The sequence below is a fragment of the Equus quagga genome, chromosome 7 (assembly GCF_021613505.1).
Source record: "Equus quagga isolate Etosha38 chromosome 7, UCLA_HA_Equagga_1.0, whole genome shotgun sequence".
NCBI lineage: Eukaryota > Metazoa > Chordata > Mammalia > Perissodactyla > Equidae > Equus > Equus quagga.
The window spans coordinates 108932631-108954438 of record NC_060273.1 but is presented as its reverse complement, the minus strand read 5'-3'; the positions used below and the strand labels follow the sequence as shown (position 1 = coordinate 108954438).

Sequence of the window (21808 nt, the reverse complement as noted above, 5' to 3'; positions counted from 1 at the left end):
GAAAATTTCTGGAACGTCATGTGTCAGATACTGACAGTATCTATGTCCTCTCCGCTGACAGAGTCACTATTCTCTAACCAGAGAACAGGAAATCATGAAATTGTTTAGCTATTTTTTAACATGAGCACTTTAGGAGGCAAAAAATAAACATATATAGTGTTATTCAAAATCATTTGCATATTTTGTTAATCTATTGCCATTTTAAGAAATAAGAGTAAATTAAAATCAGGTTCAACCAAAAAATAAACAACAAAGTTGGGCACTTGGCTTTAGACTGAGAGAAGGTGGGAGCACAGTGCACAGTCAGGTGGTGACCGCTATGCGCCAGTGCAAGTTTGTCCACGTGTGGTAGGTAGAAGTCCAGATTGGTAATGCCTCCTGGGAATTGTACTGCCTTGAACATGGAATTTAGCCCAATGGTCAAATGCCGAGTGACAAAACCACTGCTGGTGGGGATGACTCCTTCAAGACATTCTTCGGGGAGATTGGGGCTAGCCAGCACATGCCCAAAGCAGGGTCTGTGGACCTGGAGCCACCGCAGTCAATAGAGTGCACACGGGACATATAGGCAGCTCTTCTACTCAGAGTAGATGGTCACCGGGAAGAAATATACAGCCAATAATTATGCCAAAGGCCATTACATCATCGGCAAGGAGATCATTGACCTAGTCCTGGACCGGATCCAAAAACTGGCAGATTTCTGCATGGGGCTGTGAGGCTTCCTCATCTTCCACAGCTTCAGTGCAGCACCAGCTCTGGGTTTGTGTCTCTGCTCATGAAGCAGCACTTGGTAGAATGTGGCACAAAGTCTAAGCTCAAATTTGCCATTTACCCAGTCTCCCATGTTTCTAAAGCCATAGTGGACCCCCTACAACTCCATCCTGACCACTCACACAATACACAAAATTATGACTGTGCCTTCATGGTAGATAAGGAAGCCACCTACGACATATGTGGGCACAACCTGGTTGTCCAACGGCCCATGTACACTGACCTCAGTTGTGGGATTGGGCAGATCATGTCCACCATCACCACCTCCCATCGATTTGATGGGGCCCTGAAAGTGGACTTGATGGAATTCCCAACCAACCTGGTCCCTACCCCCACATCTACTTCCCCCTGGCTACCTATGCCTGGTCATCTCAACCAAGAATGTCTACTACAAGCAGCTGTCAGCGGCCAAGACCACCAATGCCTACTTCTAGCTAGCAAACCAGATGGTCAAGTATGACCCTTGCCATGGGAAGTACATGCCTGCTGCATGTTGTATGGGGGGACCCGTCCTGAAGATGTCAACGCGGCTGTCCCCACCATCGAGACCAAGCACACCATCCAGTTTGTGAATTGGAGCTCAAGTGGATTTAAGGTGGGCATCAACTACCAGCCCCCCAGCTGTCATCCCTGGGGGAAACATGAGCAATATTCAGTGGGCCATGTGTATGCTGGGCAACACCACTGCCCTCACCAAGGCCTGGGCACGCCTGGACCATAAGTTCAATCTCACCTATGCAAGGTGAACATTCGTGCCCTGATACATGGGGGAAGTCATGGAGGAAGCAGACTTCTCTGAGGTCCTGGGGGACCTGGCAGCCCTGGAGAAAGATTACAAAGAGGTGGGCACAGATCCCATGGAAGCAGAGGCCAGATGATGGGCAGAATACAGTATGAAATAGGAGAGTGCAGCTGACAGGTGTTGCTCTGTTCCCCTCTCTCCTGCCACCCCTCAGCACAGCTGGTTTCAAGCAGTTTACAATTAAAGTTTCTGTACTAAATGATTAAAATCACAATTCTGTGACTACTAAAAGCCATTGAATTTTCATTTTAAATGAATGAATTTTATGGTATGTGAATTATATCTCAAGAAAGCTCTTTTTAGAAAAACTGTAAAATGATTTTCAAGACGGGTGAACCATCGTCCATCCCCAAGGCTTGAAGACTTCCAGTCACAGCTGGACCATAATGCTGCTGTGCCCCAAAATGCCTTCATGGCTTCCAAAATTGAGTCTTGGCTCCTCCAAATACTGAATCATTCCTACTACTACTAAGGGCCTCATTAAGTAATCGCCCAGCTTCACACTTGTGAAAACACGCTGTAGATGGCCTGCTTAGGCCAGCTGTATACCCTTCCCCACGGTGTCCTGCAACATTGCCTTCTTTGCTTAGGGAGAGTCTCACAGATATGGGAAAATTTTTATTGTGTGTAGAATCTCCCTACCTGGTGGTGTCCTCTTGCCGTGGATAAATCCCTCATGCTAAGGTAGATCTACGCTCTACCTCTGAGGAAGCCTCAGCTCGGGGAGCCTCAGTCTCTAAGATTCAAAACCTGAGGGATAGAAGGCCTCCCAGTAGGGAGAGATGTGAAGCTAGTATGGAAAGGGCTGAATGTGTGTGTGAAGAACAGAAAATAGTCAGCTTTCTGCTTCTTCACTGCCTTCAGTGCCCACTCCGTCTCCTCTAGTTTTCCAGACATACATCACAGTTGGAATAAAACTCTTCGCCCCTGGAACCAAACACAACTTCCTCTGAGTGAAATGAAATGTCATATTGCTTCAGCAAAGCCCTCTATCCCAATGACCTTGATAATGTAGGTATCTTAGTAAAATTACGTACAATGCTAAGACTTTTCGGTTCTATTATTCACTGACAGAAATTCAAAGGAAGTCTTAGAATTACGGGCTAACGACTTCAAGTTTGTGAGGTGGAATAGAAGATATTCCAAAAAATTTCTGATGCTTATTCTGGAAAAAAAAAAGTGCTCCTCTCTCCAGTTTTCAAATTGCCAATTGAGGTAAAACAAGGAAAGTGATATTGGAACAACCTCAGAAAATCTATATAAATTACATTGGATTGTAAATTCCTTAGCAAAGACAAAGTACTATGTGATTGCAAAATCATACGTTACAGCAGAGACTCGTGTTCTGCCTCATTCAGTTTCCACTGGCAGATGAGAATGCAATTCTTGAGAACTTGCCTGCTCTATTTGTAGTCCCTTAAATGTGCTGTTAGCATTAGCTACATCCATCAAAAGGGGGAAAAGGGACAAATGCTCTGCTGTTGTCATTCATAAAGCTAGGAAACTTGCTAGAGCATCTGTTTGCTCTGCCAGGTAATATAAATAATGCCACGGAGGCTGTCTAATCAATCACCAGATGCTCTGGATTGCTGCCTCAGCAATGATTAACAAGTGTGGCAGGTCAACGGCAAGCGCAGATCTCTGCAGCCAAGAGAACGCCTTGGCCTCCCCCAAAGGGAACATATTAATTAAAGTTTTATTTTGGAGAGTTCTGAACTGTGCATAGATGAATACTGAAATCGCATCCCCTGAACTCCAGACTCTTATATTCAAATATCTACCGAATACCTCCACTTGAATGTATGGTAAGATTCTCAAACTCAACGTGATCAAACCTGGACTTCTCTTTTCTTTTCCAAACCCGCTCCTCCTAGTCTTCCTTATCTCACTTAGCCGCGGCTCTCTCCTTCTTCCAGGTCTGCAAGCCTAAAATGTTTAGAGTCATCATGGACTCCTCTCTTCCTCTAAATGCCTACATCCAGTGTCAGCAAATTTTGTCTAATCTAGCTTCAAAATATAACAGATAGTGGGGCCGGCCCAGTGGCTCAGCGGTTAAGCTCGCACGTTCCGCTTCGGAGGCATGGGGTTCGCTGGTTTGGTTCCCAGGTGTGGACATGGCACCGCTTGGCAAGCCATGCTGTGGTAGGCATCCCACATATAAAGTAGTGGAAGATGGGCATGGATGTTGGCTCAGGGCCAGTCTTCCTCAGCAAAAAGAGGAGAATTGGCAGCAAGTGTTAGCTCACGGCTAATCTTCATCAAATAAAAAAAATTATATATATGTATAAAACAGATAGTAACCAGTTCCACCACCTCTATTGCTACCAATGCCGTCATCCACTCTCACCTGAAGTATTGCCACAGCCTCCTAACGAGTCCTCCACTGCCCTTTCTCAGTCCGTTCTCGTTCCAGCTTCCAGAGCGATTATCTAACAAAACAAATCAGATCATGTCACTCTTCTCAAATATCTTCAGTGAGCTTGAATGTTATTCAGACTAAAAACAGGGTCCATACAATGGCCTACAAGGCCTGAAACAATTTATTCTACCCCTTACCTCTCTGATCTCCTTATATTCCTCTTAACTGTGTTTTCAGTATCCTGGGTCCCTTACTATTCCTCAAAACACCAGACACAGAAACACTTCATCACCTTTGCACTTGCTGTTTCTTCTCTCTGGAATGCTCTTCCCTGAGGTAGACACATGGGTCCTTTTCTCACTTTCTTCAAAACTTTGCCCACGTGTTACCTTCCTCCATAAGTTGATTTTTCTGCTCCCTATTGTGTTCCTGAATTCATCCATGCTTTTTGGTTCTTTTTGTAGCTGGAATTTATTCATTTTAACTGCTATATAGTATTCCATTGTATGAATATGATACTATCTATTGATATCTATTTTGACTCCAATGTTTTGCTATTACAAAAACTCCTCCTATAAACATATTCTTGAACCTGGTGCAAAATTACTGGATTATAGGCTGGTGCATCTTCAACTTTGCTATATAATGTTAAATTGTTTTTCCAAAATAGTTCTATCAATTTATACACTTACCAATAATGTATAACTATATTGTCTTCTCTATATCCTTGCTAATATCTCTAATTATTCCCTATCTGGTAGGGTTTAAATCACCTCTAATAATGATTTTAGTTTGTATTTTTTTCTGGCTATTAATGAGATTGGGCATATTTTAATATGTTTATTGGCTGTATCAGGATTCCAAGAAGGAAGAAATGACAAGTTAGGATAATCAAAGGGACCAAGTATATGGGGTGTAGGAGGACCCAGACTGTCAGCAATAGAGCTGTTTCCATTCCTAGATCCAAAAGGACAAGAAGAGGGAGAAATTACTGGAAACCCAGAAGAATAGAGTCTTGTAAAGCAGGGTCTTTGGTTGAAAGAAAACCACCACAGTGAGGAAGGGAACAACGAGAACAAATATCTCAACTTCATTTTCCTTCCTCCTTCTGATCTTCTGCCAGGAATCTCCATTGGCCAAATCCCACTAGAAGTCAGAAGGAATGGGAACCCTGCTGATGTTAGTCCACAGAAGCCAGGATCCTTGGCAGAGCACAGAGTGAAGAAGAATGGAGAGTTGGTATACAGGGGTAAGTAAAAGATATTTGCAGGAGCCATTTGGCTTTTCTCTTTTATTAAGCACCCATTCAAGACTTTTGCCCGTTTTTATATTATCTTTGTTCATACTGATTTATATTAGTTCTTTATGTGGACAATTATAACTATTGAAGATAAGATCAGTTTTCTAATTCTTATGACTCCCTCGTCTTGTCTTAATATGCTGCCTAGAGCCTCCAGTATAATAGCAGTGATACTTGTCTTGCTCATGATCTTAAAGAGAATACTTTCAATGTTTTCTTCATTAAGTGTAAATGCTTACCATAGATTTTTTTCCTTAATCACGTACACTTTATCAGGAAAAGGAAATACCCTCCTGAGTTTGTCAAGAGTTGATTTTTTAAAAATTTCAAATGAATGTTAACATACAGCAAATATTTTTCTGTATCTACTAGATCAAGGATTGATGAGCTACGGCTCCCACAGGCCAGATCCAAACAACAATTTTTACTTTTGTAAATACAAGTTTATTGGAAAACAACCACACCCATTTGCTTAGTATATATAGCTGCTTTCACACAGCAATGGCAGAATTGTGTAAGTTCCAACAGAAACTGTATGGCCTGCAAAGCTGAAAATATTTACTATCTAGATAGCTCTTGGCAGAAAACATTTGCCAACTAGATGATTATGTAACTTATTTTTTAACATCTGATCATATGGTTTTGCTATTTTCGACTTGCCGCCCCCCCCGCCCCCCCAAATCCCTTCTCTGCCCTTTTCTGCTCTGTTTCCTAGGATGCTGATCTTTACTGCTTGCATCCCGAAGCTCCCTTGCCCCAGGCTTCCCATGGGGGCTGAAATGAGAGGCATTGGCGGGAGATGGGAGGGTGGTACTCCCCATTGGTCACGGTTTGGGCAGCAGTTGTCACAGTTCTGAACTGTTATGGTTCTGGCAGAGGTTGCATTCCTCTATGGCTACAAATACTGATGGTTAAACCCTCTTCCATAATCCCATCTCTCACTGGGCATTTCCTCTCCTTGCCCCTTCAGGCCTAGAGGTTTCTGGCTGTTGCTGGTCACCAAATGTCCCACCATCCCTTGTGGGTTCCATTAATCTTTCCTTAAACAGTTCCTTAAATTGTCTTCAGTTAAAACTGTTTTGTGTGTTTTATTTCTTTCTCGTCAGATCTCAGAATTGTAGTTGTTAATTGTATGATTGCTTTTCTAACATTAAATCAAACTTGCATTTTTGAGATCCACTCAATTTGGTTATAAAGAATATTGTTCTCGGCCGCTGGATTCAGTTTGATAATTTTCCTTTTAGGTCTTTGTGTTCATGAGAGAATGATCTTTTGTTTTCCTTTCTCATTCTATCCTTTGCAGATTTTGCTATCAAGATTACGCCACCCTGATGACAAGATTTAAGGAGTGTTCCTCCGTTTCTACACTAGGAATAATTTGTGTAAGATTAAAATTAGATATTCCTTAAATTTTGTTATAAATGTTTGACGAAATCATCTGGCTTATTGTCTTTTCTTGAACCACTTTTACAGGTTAAATTTATCTAGAATGTATCCATTTTATTAAGCTTTCAAACTTATTGGAATAAAGTAATATTCTGTCTTTTAAATATCTGCATATATGTGGTTCTGATGCTTTTTATATCACAATATTGTTTATTTATAAATTCTTTAGGTTTATTTTTTTTATTAGGCTTGCTAGATTAGTCTCAATTTATTAGTGTTTTCAAATAAGCAACTTTTGGTTCAGTTCATCAGGTCATTTTATGTTTATTTTCTATTCCATTAATTTCTATTATCTTAACGATTTCAAATCTATTTTCTTTGGGCTTATTCACTTGTTCTTTTTATATCACATTAAATTGGATACTTAGCTCATTACTTTATAACCTTTATTTTTTTTCCAATGGGAGCGCGTAAGTCATGAATTTTCCTGTAAGCACAATTTGAGCTGCATCCCACAAATTTTTTTAAACAGCTCTATTGAGATATAACTCACATACCATACAATTCACCTCTTTAAAGTGAATAACAAGAGTTTTTGGTATATTACATTGTCTTAAAAATTGTGGTAAATAAATATATATATAAAAAACATAAAAGTTGCCATTTTAACCATTTGAAGTGTACAGTAGTGACACTAATTACATTCACAATGTTGTGCAACCATCACCACTATCTAGTTCCAAAACTTTTCATTACTTCAAACAGAAAATTTGCAACCATTAAGAATTAACTCCCAATTTCCCTTCCTCTAGGCCCTGGTAACCACTAATCTACTTTCTGTCTCTATGATTTGCCTAGTCTAGATGTTTCATATAAGTGAAATCATACAATATTTGTCCTTTTGTGTGTGATTTATTTCACTTAGCATAATGTCTTCAAGGTTCGATTATGTTGTAGCATCATTCAGAACTTCGTTCCTTTTGATGGCCGAAAAATATTCTACCATATGTATATACCACATTTTGTTATCCATTCATCTGTTGATGGACACTTAAGTTGTTTCCACCTTTTGGCTGTTGTGAATAATCCTACTATAAACGTTGATGTATAAGTATCTATTTCAGTCCCTGCTTTCAGTTCCTTTGGGTATATACCTAGGAGTGGAATTGCTGGGTCATATGGTAATTCTGTGTTTAGCTTTTTGAGGAACAGCCAAACTGTTTTCCATAGTGGCCACAGGATTTTACACTCCTATCAGCAATGTACGAGGGTTTCCAACTTCTCCACATTCTCACCAACACTAGTTATTTTTCTGGGTTTTTTTTTGTTAGAGCCATTCTAGTCGATGTGAAGTAGTATCTCATTGCGGTTTTAATTTGCATTTCCCTAATGACGAATGGTGTTGAGTATCTTTTCATGTGCTTATTGGCCATTTGTAGATCTTCTTTGGAGGAATATATAATCAAGTCCTTTGCCTATTTTTAAATTGAGTTATCTTTTTGTGTGTTGAGTTATAGGCTTTTTTTTTTTTAATGTATTCTGGATTTTATTCCTTTTCATGTTACATAAAAAGAAACCATTAGCCCTTTAACCCATAACACATTATCTAGCTCAGGTAAAATGAGTGATTATTAAACATAGTCTGTGATCAGTATGGCTTAATAGGGGACTGACTCTAAGTCCTATTCTCAAAGCCTAGGAAGATTTGCCACTGATTTGCTTCTGGCTGTGACTGAGTCATATAAACCACCACTATGATTATTTTATCACTGTTTATTTACCAAATAAAATTGAAAAATGAATAATATATGTGTATATTTGTCAGGATGGAATTCTAAACGGAAAGAGCAAAAACCGAGAATAAAATACTGCCCAGAGACTGTAGACTGTGATATATACATTACTATGCAATAGGAAAACATTCTATTGGAAGAAGAGACCCATCTTTTTGTATTTTTCTCTCCACTACCATATGAAAATGGTAGAGGGGAAGGAGAGAAGTCAGAGTCCTTTTCCTTTGGTTTCTCCTCCATTCTCCACTTCAATTTCTAGGGCTTCGTCTTTCAGAACTAAGAGAGTGAGCTTCATTGGGATGTAGAGGAGAGGAGTGAGCTTGTCATCAGCTATTTGGTCTCCTCCAGCTACCCAGCAGGCCAAGGAAATGGCTCTCTTCATGGTTTGCTCCTCACAAGGACCTTCAAAGTTTGGACAATGACGTGGTCAGAAAAGGAAGTCCCCTGGATCCAGTGCTCCTTAACTTTTAAACAAGATTGTGGGTGGGTACACAAAGGAGGTGGCATGGACGGGGTGAGGAAGTAAGGAAGGAGGTTAGGAGGACGTCGAAGGGTTAGAAGAAGCAGAAGAATCATCTGCCTTAAGCCTCAAGCTCAGGGCAAACTGCCAATTTAGATACTTTTTAGTTTGATGGCATTGAACTGATCTTCGCCTGCTAAATATCAGCTGCAGCACTACACAGAGCCAGTATTTCCCTTTCAAATAAATGCATTCGTAGGAAACGAGTTTGCTTTTTAAATGCTTATTTTGGTTTTTAATTATTAATTATAATGATTAGAAACTCCAACTGGAAGTGACCCAGTCCTTTTTAGACCTCTGAATGAAACGTTACAACTTTCTACACAGTCAAAAAAGTGGAACAGAATACTCATGCTTTTCAAAGCTTGAGGTAGGGATCCTAACAAGATGTCTGTGCAAAAGGCTATCAATGAGACTTTAAGATTGGATGTAAGTAAAGAAATGTAGTCATTATGAATTAGCGGTCACTATTCCACCACCCTATTGAACGTAAACTCTAGGAGGGCAGGGATTTCTGTCTCTCACTAATGTAACCTCAGTGCCAGAACAGGACCTGGGACACAGTAGGTGTTTAATACATGTTGAGTATATGAATCAATCCCATAGCCAAACATGTAATAAGTTTTCTTTTATAAATCTTACTTTTTTTTAGATGGTAATGTAAGAAAATTTTACACTTGAAATGTTAATCATGATATTTAAAAATAACTTTTCAAACCAGGAAACTATTCAAAATGTATTTTTTCTTTATTGTGTATTTCAGCATCTCAATTTCCTTTTGTGTCATATTTTAACTGTTCATAAAAATACCACAAGATGGCATACAAAACCTCATAAAGACATGTCTGGATTTTTTGGGTCCAAATTTTACTATACACTTATCTTATAGAAAATCTCCCTTAAATCCAGGCAAGAGGGACCCACTCTGGACCCTTTGCTTGAAGGTGAAGGTCTCACTAAAGCATATGTCCCTCCCTGCAGGGTGAGAAGACCACAAGGCCCATGGACATGCCCTTCCTCCCCTGGAGAACTTCTTCCAAGCCTTCCTGGTCTGCCCCAGGAGGGTGGACAGAAAGCTGGAGAGCACATTGCAAAGGCCTGAGCTGGGAAGGGGTGTGTCTACACGAGCCGGGGTAGGTTGTTCTTGGGAGAGGATGGCGTTGGGACACAGAGGGCTCTCTGAGACCAGCTCTCCCCACTTTGCCCAAACTTAAAAGCTTGAGAAGTCCAAGAATTCTAGTAAACTTAAGAAGGTGTATTTGCTGAGGCAGGAATAGCTTGTTAGCTTGATTTACACCTTTTAAATATTTAGGTATATGGCATGTGGACTTTCATTTTTGCTCTTGACTGGGTCCTGCAAACATTAAAGACAGGACTATGAGTGTGTATATAATTGGTGGGTATTTTCTGTATTTGTTTACTTAAAATCTGTATGTGGAATCTCTACATTAGAATCCTGAGATTTCAGTAATAAAATCAGCATTTTATTTGAATAGCTTATACTGGATATTTATCAGGAAGTAAAAATAACTTTCATCATACATGGCCTAGAACAGAACTTGCAAACAAAGGTGAAAACGGCAGCTATTACAGCTATCCACCAATGTTTTGCTTTTCCTCCTTCGAGGAATATAGTAGGATGGTACTTCCTGTCCTTTGGTTTTAGGCGTGGCTATGTGGCTAGTTTTTTTGGTAAGCTTTGGTTTAGACTCTTTTTATGACAGTTTTATTGAGATGATTCTCAAACTATAAAATTCACCCTTTTAAAGTTTACAATTCAGTGGATTTTAGTATTTTCAGAGTTATGCAACCATCATCACTAACTTGAGAATATTGTCATCACCACAAAAAGAAACCCATACCCATGAGCAGTGTGTGACTAGGTTTGACCATTATAATGTGAGTGGGAAGGATGTGCATAACTTCACAGCAAGTCTCTTCAGAGCTGGTGCTCAGTGCACCATCTTCTCCCCTTGCCATGGTGGCAGGGTGAGGCTCCCTCAGCCTGCATCTTGGAGGGAGCATGAAAATGGAACCAAGCCCTTAATGAACCAAGAGGATTCGCTGTTGTTTCAAGCCACTAAGATTTGAGGATTGTTTGTAGACCCAGCACAGCATAGCCCAACATTACTGATGCACACAGGATAAAGGTCTGTTTGATGAGAAATTATTTAGGAGAGGCAGAATTTTTAAAAAAATGCTTAGAAATTGTCATTCTAAAATGACTCACTAATTATCCTCTTATAACGGAAAGAGGCTGATTTTGAGTCAGATAATCATTGAAAGTTACTTCACTTGAGCTAAGAAAAGGACAATTACTACTTATATTTACCAAAGAGAGCGTCCAAAATGACTCCATCATGAACTTTGTCCTGCTGATGGAAGCAAGATAGGTATCACTGTTTGAGACAACCATGCTTTCTTAAGGTTTCTTTCTGGAATTCTACCTGGATTTATGTGGTCTGTGGTATAAGACAAGGTCCTAGATTGATTTCTTTCCCCCAATCACTATCACTTAGCCTACATCAAACATAATTTAAATCTTTCTTCTTAAATTAGTAATTGTAATATGGGTCTCCATTTTCAGTATCACGCTCACTGTTCAGTATGGTTGACACATAAAATATGTGAGATACTCTGTAGATCTTAAGATATGCTCCATTCATTACTAAGGCTCCCAGAATAGTTCAGGTTTCTATTACTCATCATCGCTGCAAATCCTATCAACTAATCCTCATGTTTTTCTTCCCTCATCTTCAATCAATTCTTTACTAGCTGCCACGTTAAATTTCCTAAAACAAGTTCTGATCATGACACCTATACAAAGACCTCCAATAGCTCTCAGAAAATAAAAAATAATTTAGCCCTTTGCTAGAGCTGCTGTAACAAAATGCTACAAATGTGGTGGTTTAAACAAAAGACACTTACTCTCTCACAGTTCTCGAGACTCCAAATCTGAGACGAAGGTGCTGACAGGGTTGGTTCCTTCTGAGGGCTGTGAGAAAGGATCTGTTCCACGCCTCACTCACAGTTTCCGTGGTTTGTTGGTAATCTTTGGCATTCCTTGGCTTACAGAAGAATCACCCCAATTTCTGCCTTCATCTTCACATGGCATTCTCCCTGAGTCTGTGTCCAAATCTGTCCCTTTCATAAGGACATGAGTCATACTGAATTAGGGCCCCACTCTAATCCACTGCGATCTCACCTTAACTAACGTTAGTATCTGCAATAATCTTATTTCCAAATAAGGTCACATTCTGATGTATTACAGGTTAGGACTTCAACTTATGAATTTGAGGGAGGGAAACAATTCAACCCATAATCCTATTCAAAGCCCTTCAATGTTTCCTCCTTCCCTTTTCAGCCTGATCTGTTCCTCACTACTTCACTTTACGCCCGAGGCACTGTGGACAACAAAAATCCCTGCCCTTTTGTGAATCATTACAATACTCTTCTGTTTCTCTGCATTTCTTCTCCTCTAATTCTTTTGTACTCTTTCACCAAATCCTATACATTCTTCAAGGTCAAACTCAAATGATCCTTCTTCCATAAGCATAAACCTAAGTTTCCTATTCATAAACAACCTTTCTTTTTTGCCTCCTTAAGTACATTATTTGTCCTTCTCTTATGGAATGTAGCAAGTAACTTCTTGTTTGCATTGTACATGGCTTATATGGTCTATATTCCTCACCAGACTGTAAGTCCCTCATGAGGATGAGGCACACATCTGACTCATCTTTTGATTTTCCCACGGTATGCTTCAAAGTGCTTTATAACAAATATTGTTGAATGAAGATAAACATATCATAGGAATTATAGTTGAAAATCTTTGACATTATTTTATCGTTATTTACTTTTTTATGATTGCAGAAAAAATCTTATTAATGGATGCTTTTGGCTTTAATACATATTATGGAAATGCACAAATGTTTTCAAACGAACATACAGTTTCAGATTCTAATCCTACGCCTGTCCAACAAGGTAAAAGTACCAGTATCCTGTAAGACCTCATTAAACAACTCTAAATATTTTCCTACAATACTGTGTTTAGAAGTTTCAATGATACAAAGAAGTTTCACTTAATTCATTGTTATGGTTTAATAAATATTTATTAATCTCATTCTAGGTAGTTCAAACTTATTTTTTAAAAGGGGGGAATATTAAAAAAAAATTAAAACTGAAAACATGGATCAATACCACACAAAGATTTGAGAGTTCTGAGCTGGAATTTAGTTTACTTCTTAAGAAGCAAGCATGCTTTGCCTGTTCTCTTTTTAGAAGAAAAAGTAAATTCTATATATTATATACTTCCTTTGCCTTTATATATATGCACTGACATTCAAACGTGGCACAACTTTACATAAATAAATAGTTATAAAATAAACCTTTAGGATTTGTCACTAAGAGTGTGTAAAGATACGTCTTCTATACAACCTTTTTTAATGGAAAAGATATCAAGATTCAAGGAGTTATAATTCTAAAGAAGAACTTTAAATGAATTTCGTTATTTGCTAAGTTAAGTACTCAAGGTTTGAAGAGTCCAAAAGACTGAAAGTCTGCTTTTCAAGAGTACTATGATCCTCTATCAATGGAGAGATTTTGGCATTTCTGTATTCTAGTAGTTCACGATCCTTGCTTGATGTCAGTAATTCATTCTCGACTACACCAATAGTTGCATCTTCTACCAGAATACTGGCTTGGTATGCTCCAACTGGAATTTCAGGCAATCCAATGTAGTCATGATCTGCCACTACTGAACCTTGCAGGAGATAAAGACTGTCTGAAAGAAGAAACATCATAAGTTTGCCTTTTAGAATTATAATCAAACATCATTAAAAAGAATTAAACAATGTTAAATGTGGAACAAAATTCCAAGTAATAAAAATTAACCATCAAGTTTAACTTCTGGTGGGTTCTCCTATCTACTAAATAAATATACATGCCAAAGAATAAGTAAAATGATATATAAGCTTGACAGTACATATATATAGAATTCAGGAAAGACCAAGGATTTTAAAAGAGTCAAGTTTTCCTGTTTCTTTGACCTGTCTTTGGTAGGTGTGGGCAAGGAAGGGGCTCAGGATTATGGTATAGATTAAAAACAAAGTTATAAAACTATATTTTTAATGTTGGTATCCTTAAATATGCTTTTGCAAAGCATTTTTGGGTGAATTAATGGGGTCTTAAAAAATATTTTAACAAAAGAATTACTGAATCCTTACATTTACAACTTTAGATAATTTTCCAATCTTTATAGAACCCATATTAGGACAATAATGTCAAATTGTTACAATATAAAGTCATAAACTAAAATGAAGATAAAGTTTCTAGAATCAGTCTTATATGATAGGAATGTGTAAGCAGGTAGGCTGCAGTAAAGTAGTTTTAAAAGCTCAGCTTATTTAAGTCTAACTTAATACAAAATACTTATAAACTTGTAAGGTGTAGCTAACTCCATACTGAAATATTGACAAGAAATTTCTCTTGTCAGCATTTTATTCTATTTTGAGCAAATTTATCATCACTACAAGGAAAAAAAATGCTCAAAGTGAATGTTAAACTGATAAAGCAGTAGCATCTTTATAAATAAAGGTTAATGTAGATAAAAGGATTCCTCCCTACCTGACATTTAATTCATTACAAGGAACTCTTCCACCACAGCTGATTAACCTCCTGGATCCTGCCTTCTCTTTCTGGATTTTCTCCCAAAACATTAACAGATTTTCTTGAAGATTTTAATAGCTTAAAGAGTCCTCAAATTTTAGTTCGAGAATTAACAAAAGGAAGATTAATTGCCCATTTAAATTGGAGATCAATGAAAGTTTCTCAGAGCAGACAAATATTCTGGAACATGAGCCAACTCTAGCCATCCTCATACTATGTGAAAAGCTCACTTGGGCCTATTCCACTCCCAGAATTTTATACATTTAAGAACTTTCAATTTACAGACTTCACTAGATGAATCCAAGCTATGCTCTCTACCAACAGATGGCACAAGTGGACTCGGGCTTGTGAGGACATTTAGTTTTGCCTATTTGGTTCTTCATCAGACAAAGTATTCTTGGTATTTTAGTTTTGAGAAGTTTTCTAAGTTTAATCCCAGCAATTCTTATGAATGCAAAAGTAATAACTACATTGAAAATGCTGTTAAGAAATACACATATTTATGACAGAAATAAAAATATGGATAATTGAAGGTGGTAAGACAATGAATTTTGTTATGTTAGTATGGGATGAATTGCTGGACAAGAGGCATAATTATGAAAGATAAAGAAAAATCATGTAGCCCATGAGAAGTGCTATGTGCAATAGCAGCAAGAAGGAAGAGAAATGGTCAATGAAATTGAAATACTTTTCGAATGTGTTGCTAGACTTTTAACACCAAAGTTTGCTGTTGGCCTGTTAATACCGGAGAATGCTAGGTAGTAGTTTATAAGTGAACTTAAAAAGGTTAGGTATGGTGAAAGTGTTGCTGATGAAATTTTTCTAATAAGCCATGGAGAAGTCCATAGATTCAAGGCCTGAACAATGCTGCAAAGTATCCGTGACAGCACGTACCACAGCACTTAAGGTATTTCCAAATATTCTTACAGAGATTTTTGATGAAGGAAGTTTTCTATCTCAAAATTTTTTTTCCAAACAGATGAAGCAGGTCTATTTTAGAAAAATATGTCCAGGAAACATATATCAACTGGGAAAATATGCATATATGTAAAGCTCTTAGAAGTTACCATTTTTATTTGCTGGAAATGCATTCACAGACCTGGAGCTTAAGAATCTTCTAGTTACAAGGGACTTAGAAACAAATGGACTTTACCAACCTCATTTGTAAGAGGAGAGCTTCTATATAAGTGTATTTATACACACATATATATCTGAGTATATACACACACATACTTTTTCTTTTAAATGAGTGATAAACTTTAAAGTACTTTATTATAATAAAACCATAGAGGGCAAATTCTACACAAATTACTTTATATGCAATGGAAAATTACTCTGGAGATTTCAAGCATTGATTGTGTAGAAAAAAACAAAATTCTCATTCATTCAGAAAGGTCAAATATGTTTTAACTCCTACTACGGTCCAGTAAATGCTGGAAGAAAGAGAAATGCTCTTTAACGTCAAAAAAGCACAAAAAACCAAAGAAAACCAGAAAAAAGATTCTTGAGGCCTAATGTACATGTTGAGATAATATTTTAGATACACTGGCTTATATAAAATATATTATTAGAGTTATTTTCAACTATTTGTAATTTTTTAGTGTGGATACTAGAAAATTTAAAATTATATATTACATAAGTTTTGTATTATACATTTATAGGACAGTACTGATTCAGATTAATTCTGAGTTAGACATATAGAAAAGAACAAGACAGATTTTTTGCCCTCAAGACAGATTATGACAGAGGTAAACCAACACCATATTAAAGGACTTCTCCACTCAGTCACATTACACTATAGACTTTACTGAAGTATTTTTCTTTTCTCATTCTATTGATTTAGTTATGACTATGACATCTGTTTGATGAAAGTACTATTTCAGTTTTGACCAGATGGAATAATTTTTTTTTTTTAAGATTGACCCTGAGCTAACATTTGTTGCTAATCTTTTTATTTTTCTTCTTCTTCTCCCCAAAGCCCACCAGTACATGGTTGTATATTCTATTTGTAGGTCCTTCTGGTTCTGCTATGTGGGACACCGCCTCAGCATGGCTTGAGGAGTGGTGCTAGGTACACACCCAGGATCCGAACCGACGAAACCCTGGGACTCTGAAGCGGAGTGTGTAAACTTAACCACTCAGGCATGAATTAAGTTTTTACTTTCCTAAAAATGGAGATATTTTCAAGACATTACAGGAAATTTTTTCAGCAGTTTAAAGACATACTTCTCCTTCTGTAGTTTTAAGGAGTAAAATAATGACATTGAGAAATACATTTTTAAATTTCCCTACGGAGAAAAGTTAAAATCAAAGCCTCAGAAAAGTCTGATTTAGATTAATTTATTTCTTCAAATAGAAAGAAAAGTACAAAGTTTCAGAATTCTTAGTTTTCTTACTCTGCAGGCGGGTCACTAGAGTAATCCTATGTATGGCCTGATAATCCTAAAACTATCAGAATGTGTTGCCACACTAGTACATCCTTTCTCATGATAAAATAACAACTAATAACTATAACTTGATACTATATAATTGTCATTATAAGAGGTAACCAATACTAACAGAGAACTGAATTATTAGTTTAGAGATTAGATAACTACGAGGCCAAAGGGAGGCTCTTTGTCTAAACTATATTAATAATAAAGCCAAGATCACGGGCTGGATAATATAGGACTAAGCTTTGTTTTGTTTCATGCATGTGGACCATAACTGTGGTAGGCAGCATAATGGTCCCCTAAAGACGTCCATGTACTAACCCCTGGAACCTGGGAATAAGTCATCTTACATGGCAAAGGAGAATTGGGGTAGTGATGGAATTAAGGTTGCTAACTAGCTGACCTTAAAATAGGGAGATTATCTGGGTAGGCCCAAGGACAAGGGTCCTTAAATATGGAAGAGAGAAGAAGAAGAGGAAGTTGGGGAGACACGCTGTGAGAAGGACTCTATCCGCCACTGCTGGCTTTGAAGACAGAGGAAGAGGGCCACAAGCCGAGCAATGTGAGCAGCCTCTAGAAGGTGTAAAAGGCAAGGAATCAGATTCTTTTCCAGAGCTTCCAAAAGGAACACGGCCCTGCCAATGCCTTGATTTTAGTCCAGTGAGACCTATGCTGGACTTCCAAGCTGCAGAACTGTAAGATGATAAACTTGTGTTGTTTTAAGTCACTACATTTGTGGTAATGTTATGGCAGCAATAGAAAACTTACAAAATAATGAAAAACATTTCACTTGTTTTTCTGTGAAGGAAAATCAGACTCAAACCTTTACAGGAGGCAGACACAAATCTACCACAATAACTCCTACCCAAAACAAAACAAACACACACACACATCAAACTACTCAAAATCTACGTCAGATACAATAATGGGTCAATAACATTTTTCCTTTCAAAGGGGAACATTATGATTGCAAAGAGACACTATGGTATGCCATAAAATTTCTTGTTAAAATCGTCCTGAAAAGGTGCCTGGCATTAAACTAGACAAAATGACAAACAGGCCTGCCTAACATAGCAATGAGAAAATTACAGACCTAGTACTGAATGTGCTCTCTCCACAGCATGTTCTAGATAAGAATGGATAAGAAGTTGGCAACAGAAGCATATCTGCTTTGGACAGTGAGTCTTTAATACAGCTACAAAATCTCAAGGCTGGTAAGAGTAGCACTGACAAGCACAGACAGACAAACTCATAGTTCTTTTGGCTAAAGTTCATCCAAATTTACGTCAAATAAAAAAACGGGATGCTTATTGGAACACATTTTGTTTGCCTTAAATTCAGTTCAAGGACTATTTAAAATCAGCTCCTGAGGTGAACATTTTCAGGAAAATATATGATACTGAAGAAAAGATGGCAGAAATCACATTTGTTTTGAATTTCTGCAAATAAGAGCAACACAAAAGAACCAAATAGTAATCACGACCTAGATCGCAGGAAGGCCAGATCGGTACTTCCTTCGGTTAACAAGAAAAAACAATTTGACCTATCAATCTCAGGTTCCTTATATGTAAACCAGTACTAATATTGCAATTTCCTTCCTATTACTGGAAGAAATATCTGCAGAGAATTCAAGCATGATGCAAAAATTATATTGTCTCTGTTTAGAAACTGTTCTACTCAACTGGATTCCAAAATATGCAGGAGTAGCAAAATGTTTGGCCTGTTTTCTAAGAAAGTCTTTGGCAAGAGCAAATCGCAAAATGTTGAAACAGATCCTGATACAGCAACATTTTATATGTAAATTCTGTATTAATTAAAGAAGGTTAACACATTAGAAGGGAGCAAATCCTGAATGCTAAAGATTAAGGGGAGAATCAGGCTAAAGAAGAAAGGACAACAGGTATAATCTTTTTTTTTCTACTTAACTTGCAGAAGGGAGAAATTATAAAGGGTAGCTCAGAACTGAGAAGAGGCACCTGGGGAATGAAAACACTCATCATCTAACAAAGAGAATGAAGGTACTGTGAGCTTTCAGAATTAGAACGGTCCAAGATAAGTTTACCACTAGAGCAAGTGGGTCTGTCACAGCATAAGGAAAGGCACTAAAAGCTTTTAAGACAACAGTAGTGACACAGATCAGAGGCAGAGTTGAGCTGTTACTGAGCAGCCACCAAGGGCTTCATATCCTAAAAAACAGGGTATGTGTAGGTATCTGTTGTTGTTGCTTTTGTAATTATTATTTACTTAAAAGCCTGTTGAATAACTCAGTTGTTTATATTGTTTAAAAATGTACTGAATTGTATCTTCCATTAATTGTTACTCATATTCAAATAATATGCATGATTTATCTTTCTCTATAGAAAAGGCAAAATTAACTGGCTAAGGTACCAATTAACTCCCTCTCAGTTATCTACCCCAGAGAAATTTTAGGGAGCAGATACAATAGGACCAAATAAAAGAGTCTCAGTAAAGTGGGATTTAATATGACAGCTATGGGAAGATGTCATTTAGCTCCAGTCTATGAAAAGAAAGGGTTAGAGAGATCACAATATCTTGACTGTTCAAAACCATATTTTGGGGCAAGTACAACCTTATTTAGGGTGCGATCACTTCTTTTAGCACCTTCGAGCATTCTGAGCACATCCCACTCGGTACCCTCCCCTGTACCCACCATGACCTATGATGCAATAATAGATTATTAAAAATTAATCACATTTTTTAAGTTCCCTAATATATTTATCTCACAACAGGATTCTGGATAGTATGTTTGTTTTGGGCATTAATTTTCTTAATTGCTGTTTTTCATGCTAAAATGAGGCACAAAGTGACTAATAAAATATTGCAAAAGTGAAAACAGAGAAGATGTAATTCTTCTTTCTGTGGAACAGGTTCATTATCTCCCACATGAACTGTGGAAAAGTGTAAGGAAAGTGCATTAGAAATCAAAATAAAATCTCTTACAAGCCTGACAGTTCAGAAGAGACATTCTAATAAATCAGACCACCTGGTATCTAAAACTGTACCAAATTTTATAAAAATGAGAAAGGAAAAGAAAACCTAACTAAAGGAGGGAGAATTTCTTATATTTTTAACTTCTCAGTCAAAGAAAGTAAAAATGTGGAGAAGTGACAGATATTTACCTGGCTCACTGGACTCTCTCACGTACGGCTTAAGGTGGGACATTTTGATAGGTCTTTTAAGTCTAGTCCCAGTGTTGTCTCTCAGAACTGCACATCCACTTTCTGTGATGTAATCTATGACACAAGGACCAACCCATTCGGACTGGAAACGACCATCCTTCCACCAATTCTTCCTTTGTCTTAAAACTTCATGACCCACTTTTAGATGAAATGGATTTAATTGCTTTGGTTTCTTTTTAACAATGATTTTGCTTTTATTTAGTTCATCAAAATTGTTGTCCTCCATCTACAAAAAAAAGAGAGAGAACAAAAGGATGAAAGAGGTACAGTTTCTTGAAGGTAAATGCAGATAGTAATATTATAACAAAATGGTTATTTACTGAGATGCTATAAAAAGTAGGCATGAATTCCATTTAATTCTTAAAATGATATTCCAAAGTCAGTATTATTATCCCAACTTTACAAAGAAGGTAAATTGAGATAGGTTAAGTAATTTGCCCAAGTCAAACAACTGGAAAGCAATAAGACTAGGGATTTGAATTCAGCCCTACTTGATTCCAAAATACATGGCTTTCCCATTATTGTCTCTCAGAATGTCACAGCTAATAAGAATACTGTTTAATCAAGACAAGCAGAATTTGACAGAAAAAAATTTGGTTTAACAACATATGTATGTGCATGTATGTGTATGTGCATCTGTGTGTGTATATATGCTGAAATTAAAAAAATATCACTGTATAGATTTTTAGATTATAGTTTTCTATTAAATAGAATCACCTGGTCTGCTGAAGTTGTCTTATTCTCCATTATTTTATCAGCTTCTTTAATTGCACCTAGAATTCTGGCAAACATACTTGTATTATCACCATCCACTTCTCGAAGAATATCTGAAGTCTCAGGCACACAAGGATTTCGATTAAACATTTGAAAATATGGTGTGTTTTTAGTAGACTCCTGTTTTAAGGAAAATAAACAATTTTTAATAAAACATTTGTCTAGCCAAGAAATAGTCATAACTCAAAAGCAGAGAACTGTATAAAGGCACATACCACGTGAGTCACATTGAAGGCAAATGAAACGGCTGACAGGTGGTCGTCCCAGTTGTCTGGGTGGTCGGCACAGTACTTGGAGAGAAACGTTTTGATGGTGCTGGGTGTACTTTCAGTTGGATTCACAGTTTGGGAGGCATGAGAAATTACAATTTGCTTTGTGCCAAACAATCCACGAAGTTCAACATTGATCTGCAAAATATATAAAACAAAGCTGACTTTAAAATTTGTATTTTATTTTTCCCTTGACTCTAAGTTTTCAAAAGAATTTAAATCTTGCCTTTTTCATTGACCATAGCCATTCTATATAAAAACATACATATTTTGTTTAAAACAGCGATCACCATTTATTGAGTCCTTATTATGTGCTAGTCAACACACAATGTTTTACATTACTGTCATTATAGCTTACAATGATCTTATGGGGCATTATTAACCCAATTTTGAAGATAAAAAGCTAAATGAAGCTTTAAGGTTAAGTGCCTTGCCAGAGACACACACACAACAAGGAAATGGAAGAACAGAATTTAACACCAACTCTGAGTTCAAATAACATTTTAATTCAGTAGACAGCTTCTCAAATAAACACTAA

At 37.4% G+C, this 21808-nt stretch overlaps 1 protein-coding gene and 1 pseudogene across 3 annotated transcripts in view; one reads left to right on the top strand and one right to left on the bottom strand.

Moving 5' to 3' along the window:
- The first annotated feature begins 319 nt into the window (after positions 1-319).
- LOC124242644 (tubulin alpha-3 chain-like) lies at positions 320-1649 on the top strand (annotated as a pseudogene).
- Positions 1650-12761: 11112 nt separating this feature from the next.
- The window catches only part of GIN1 (gypsy retrotransposon integrase 1), a 31643-nt gene continuing 22596 nt past the window's right edge, over positions 12762-21808 (bottom strand). For 2 of the 3 annotated variants that reach the window (XM_046666035.1, XM_046666036.1), the window contains exons 5-8: positions 21217-21408; positions 20945-21121; positions 20168-20453; positions 12762-13711 (exon numbers count right to left, since the gene is read on the bottom strand). In XM_046666035.1, coding sequence (XP_046521991.1) covers positions 13443-13711; positions 20168-20453; positions 20945-21121; positions 21217-21408 — 924 coding nt within the window. In that variant the 3' untranslated portion in view covers positions 12762-13442. The remainder of the gene's footprint in view (positions 13712-20167; positions 20454-20944; positions 21122-21216; positions 21409-21808) is intronic. The other variant, XM_046666038.1, reaches the window with a different exon arrangement.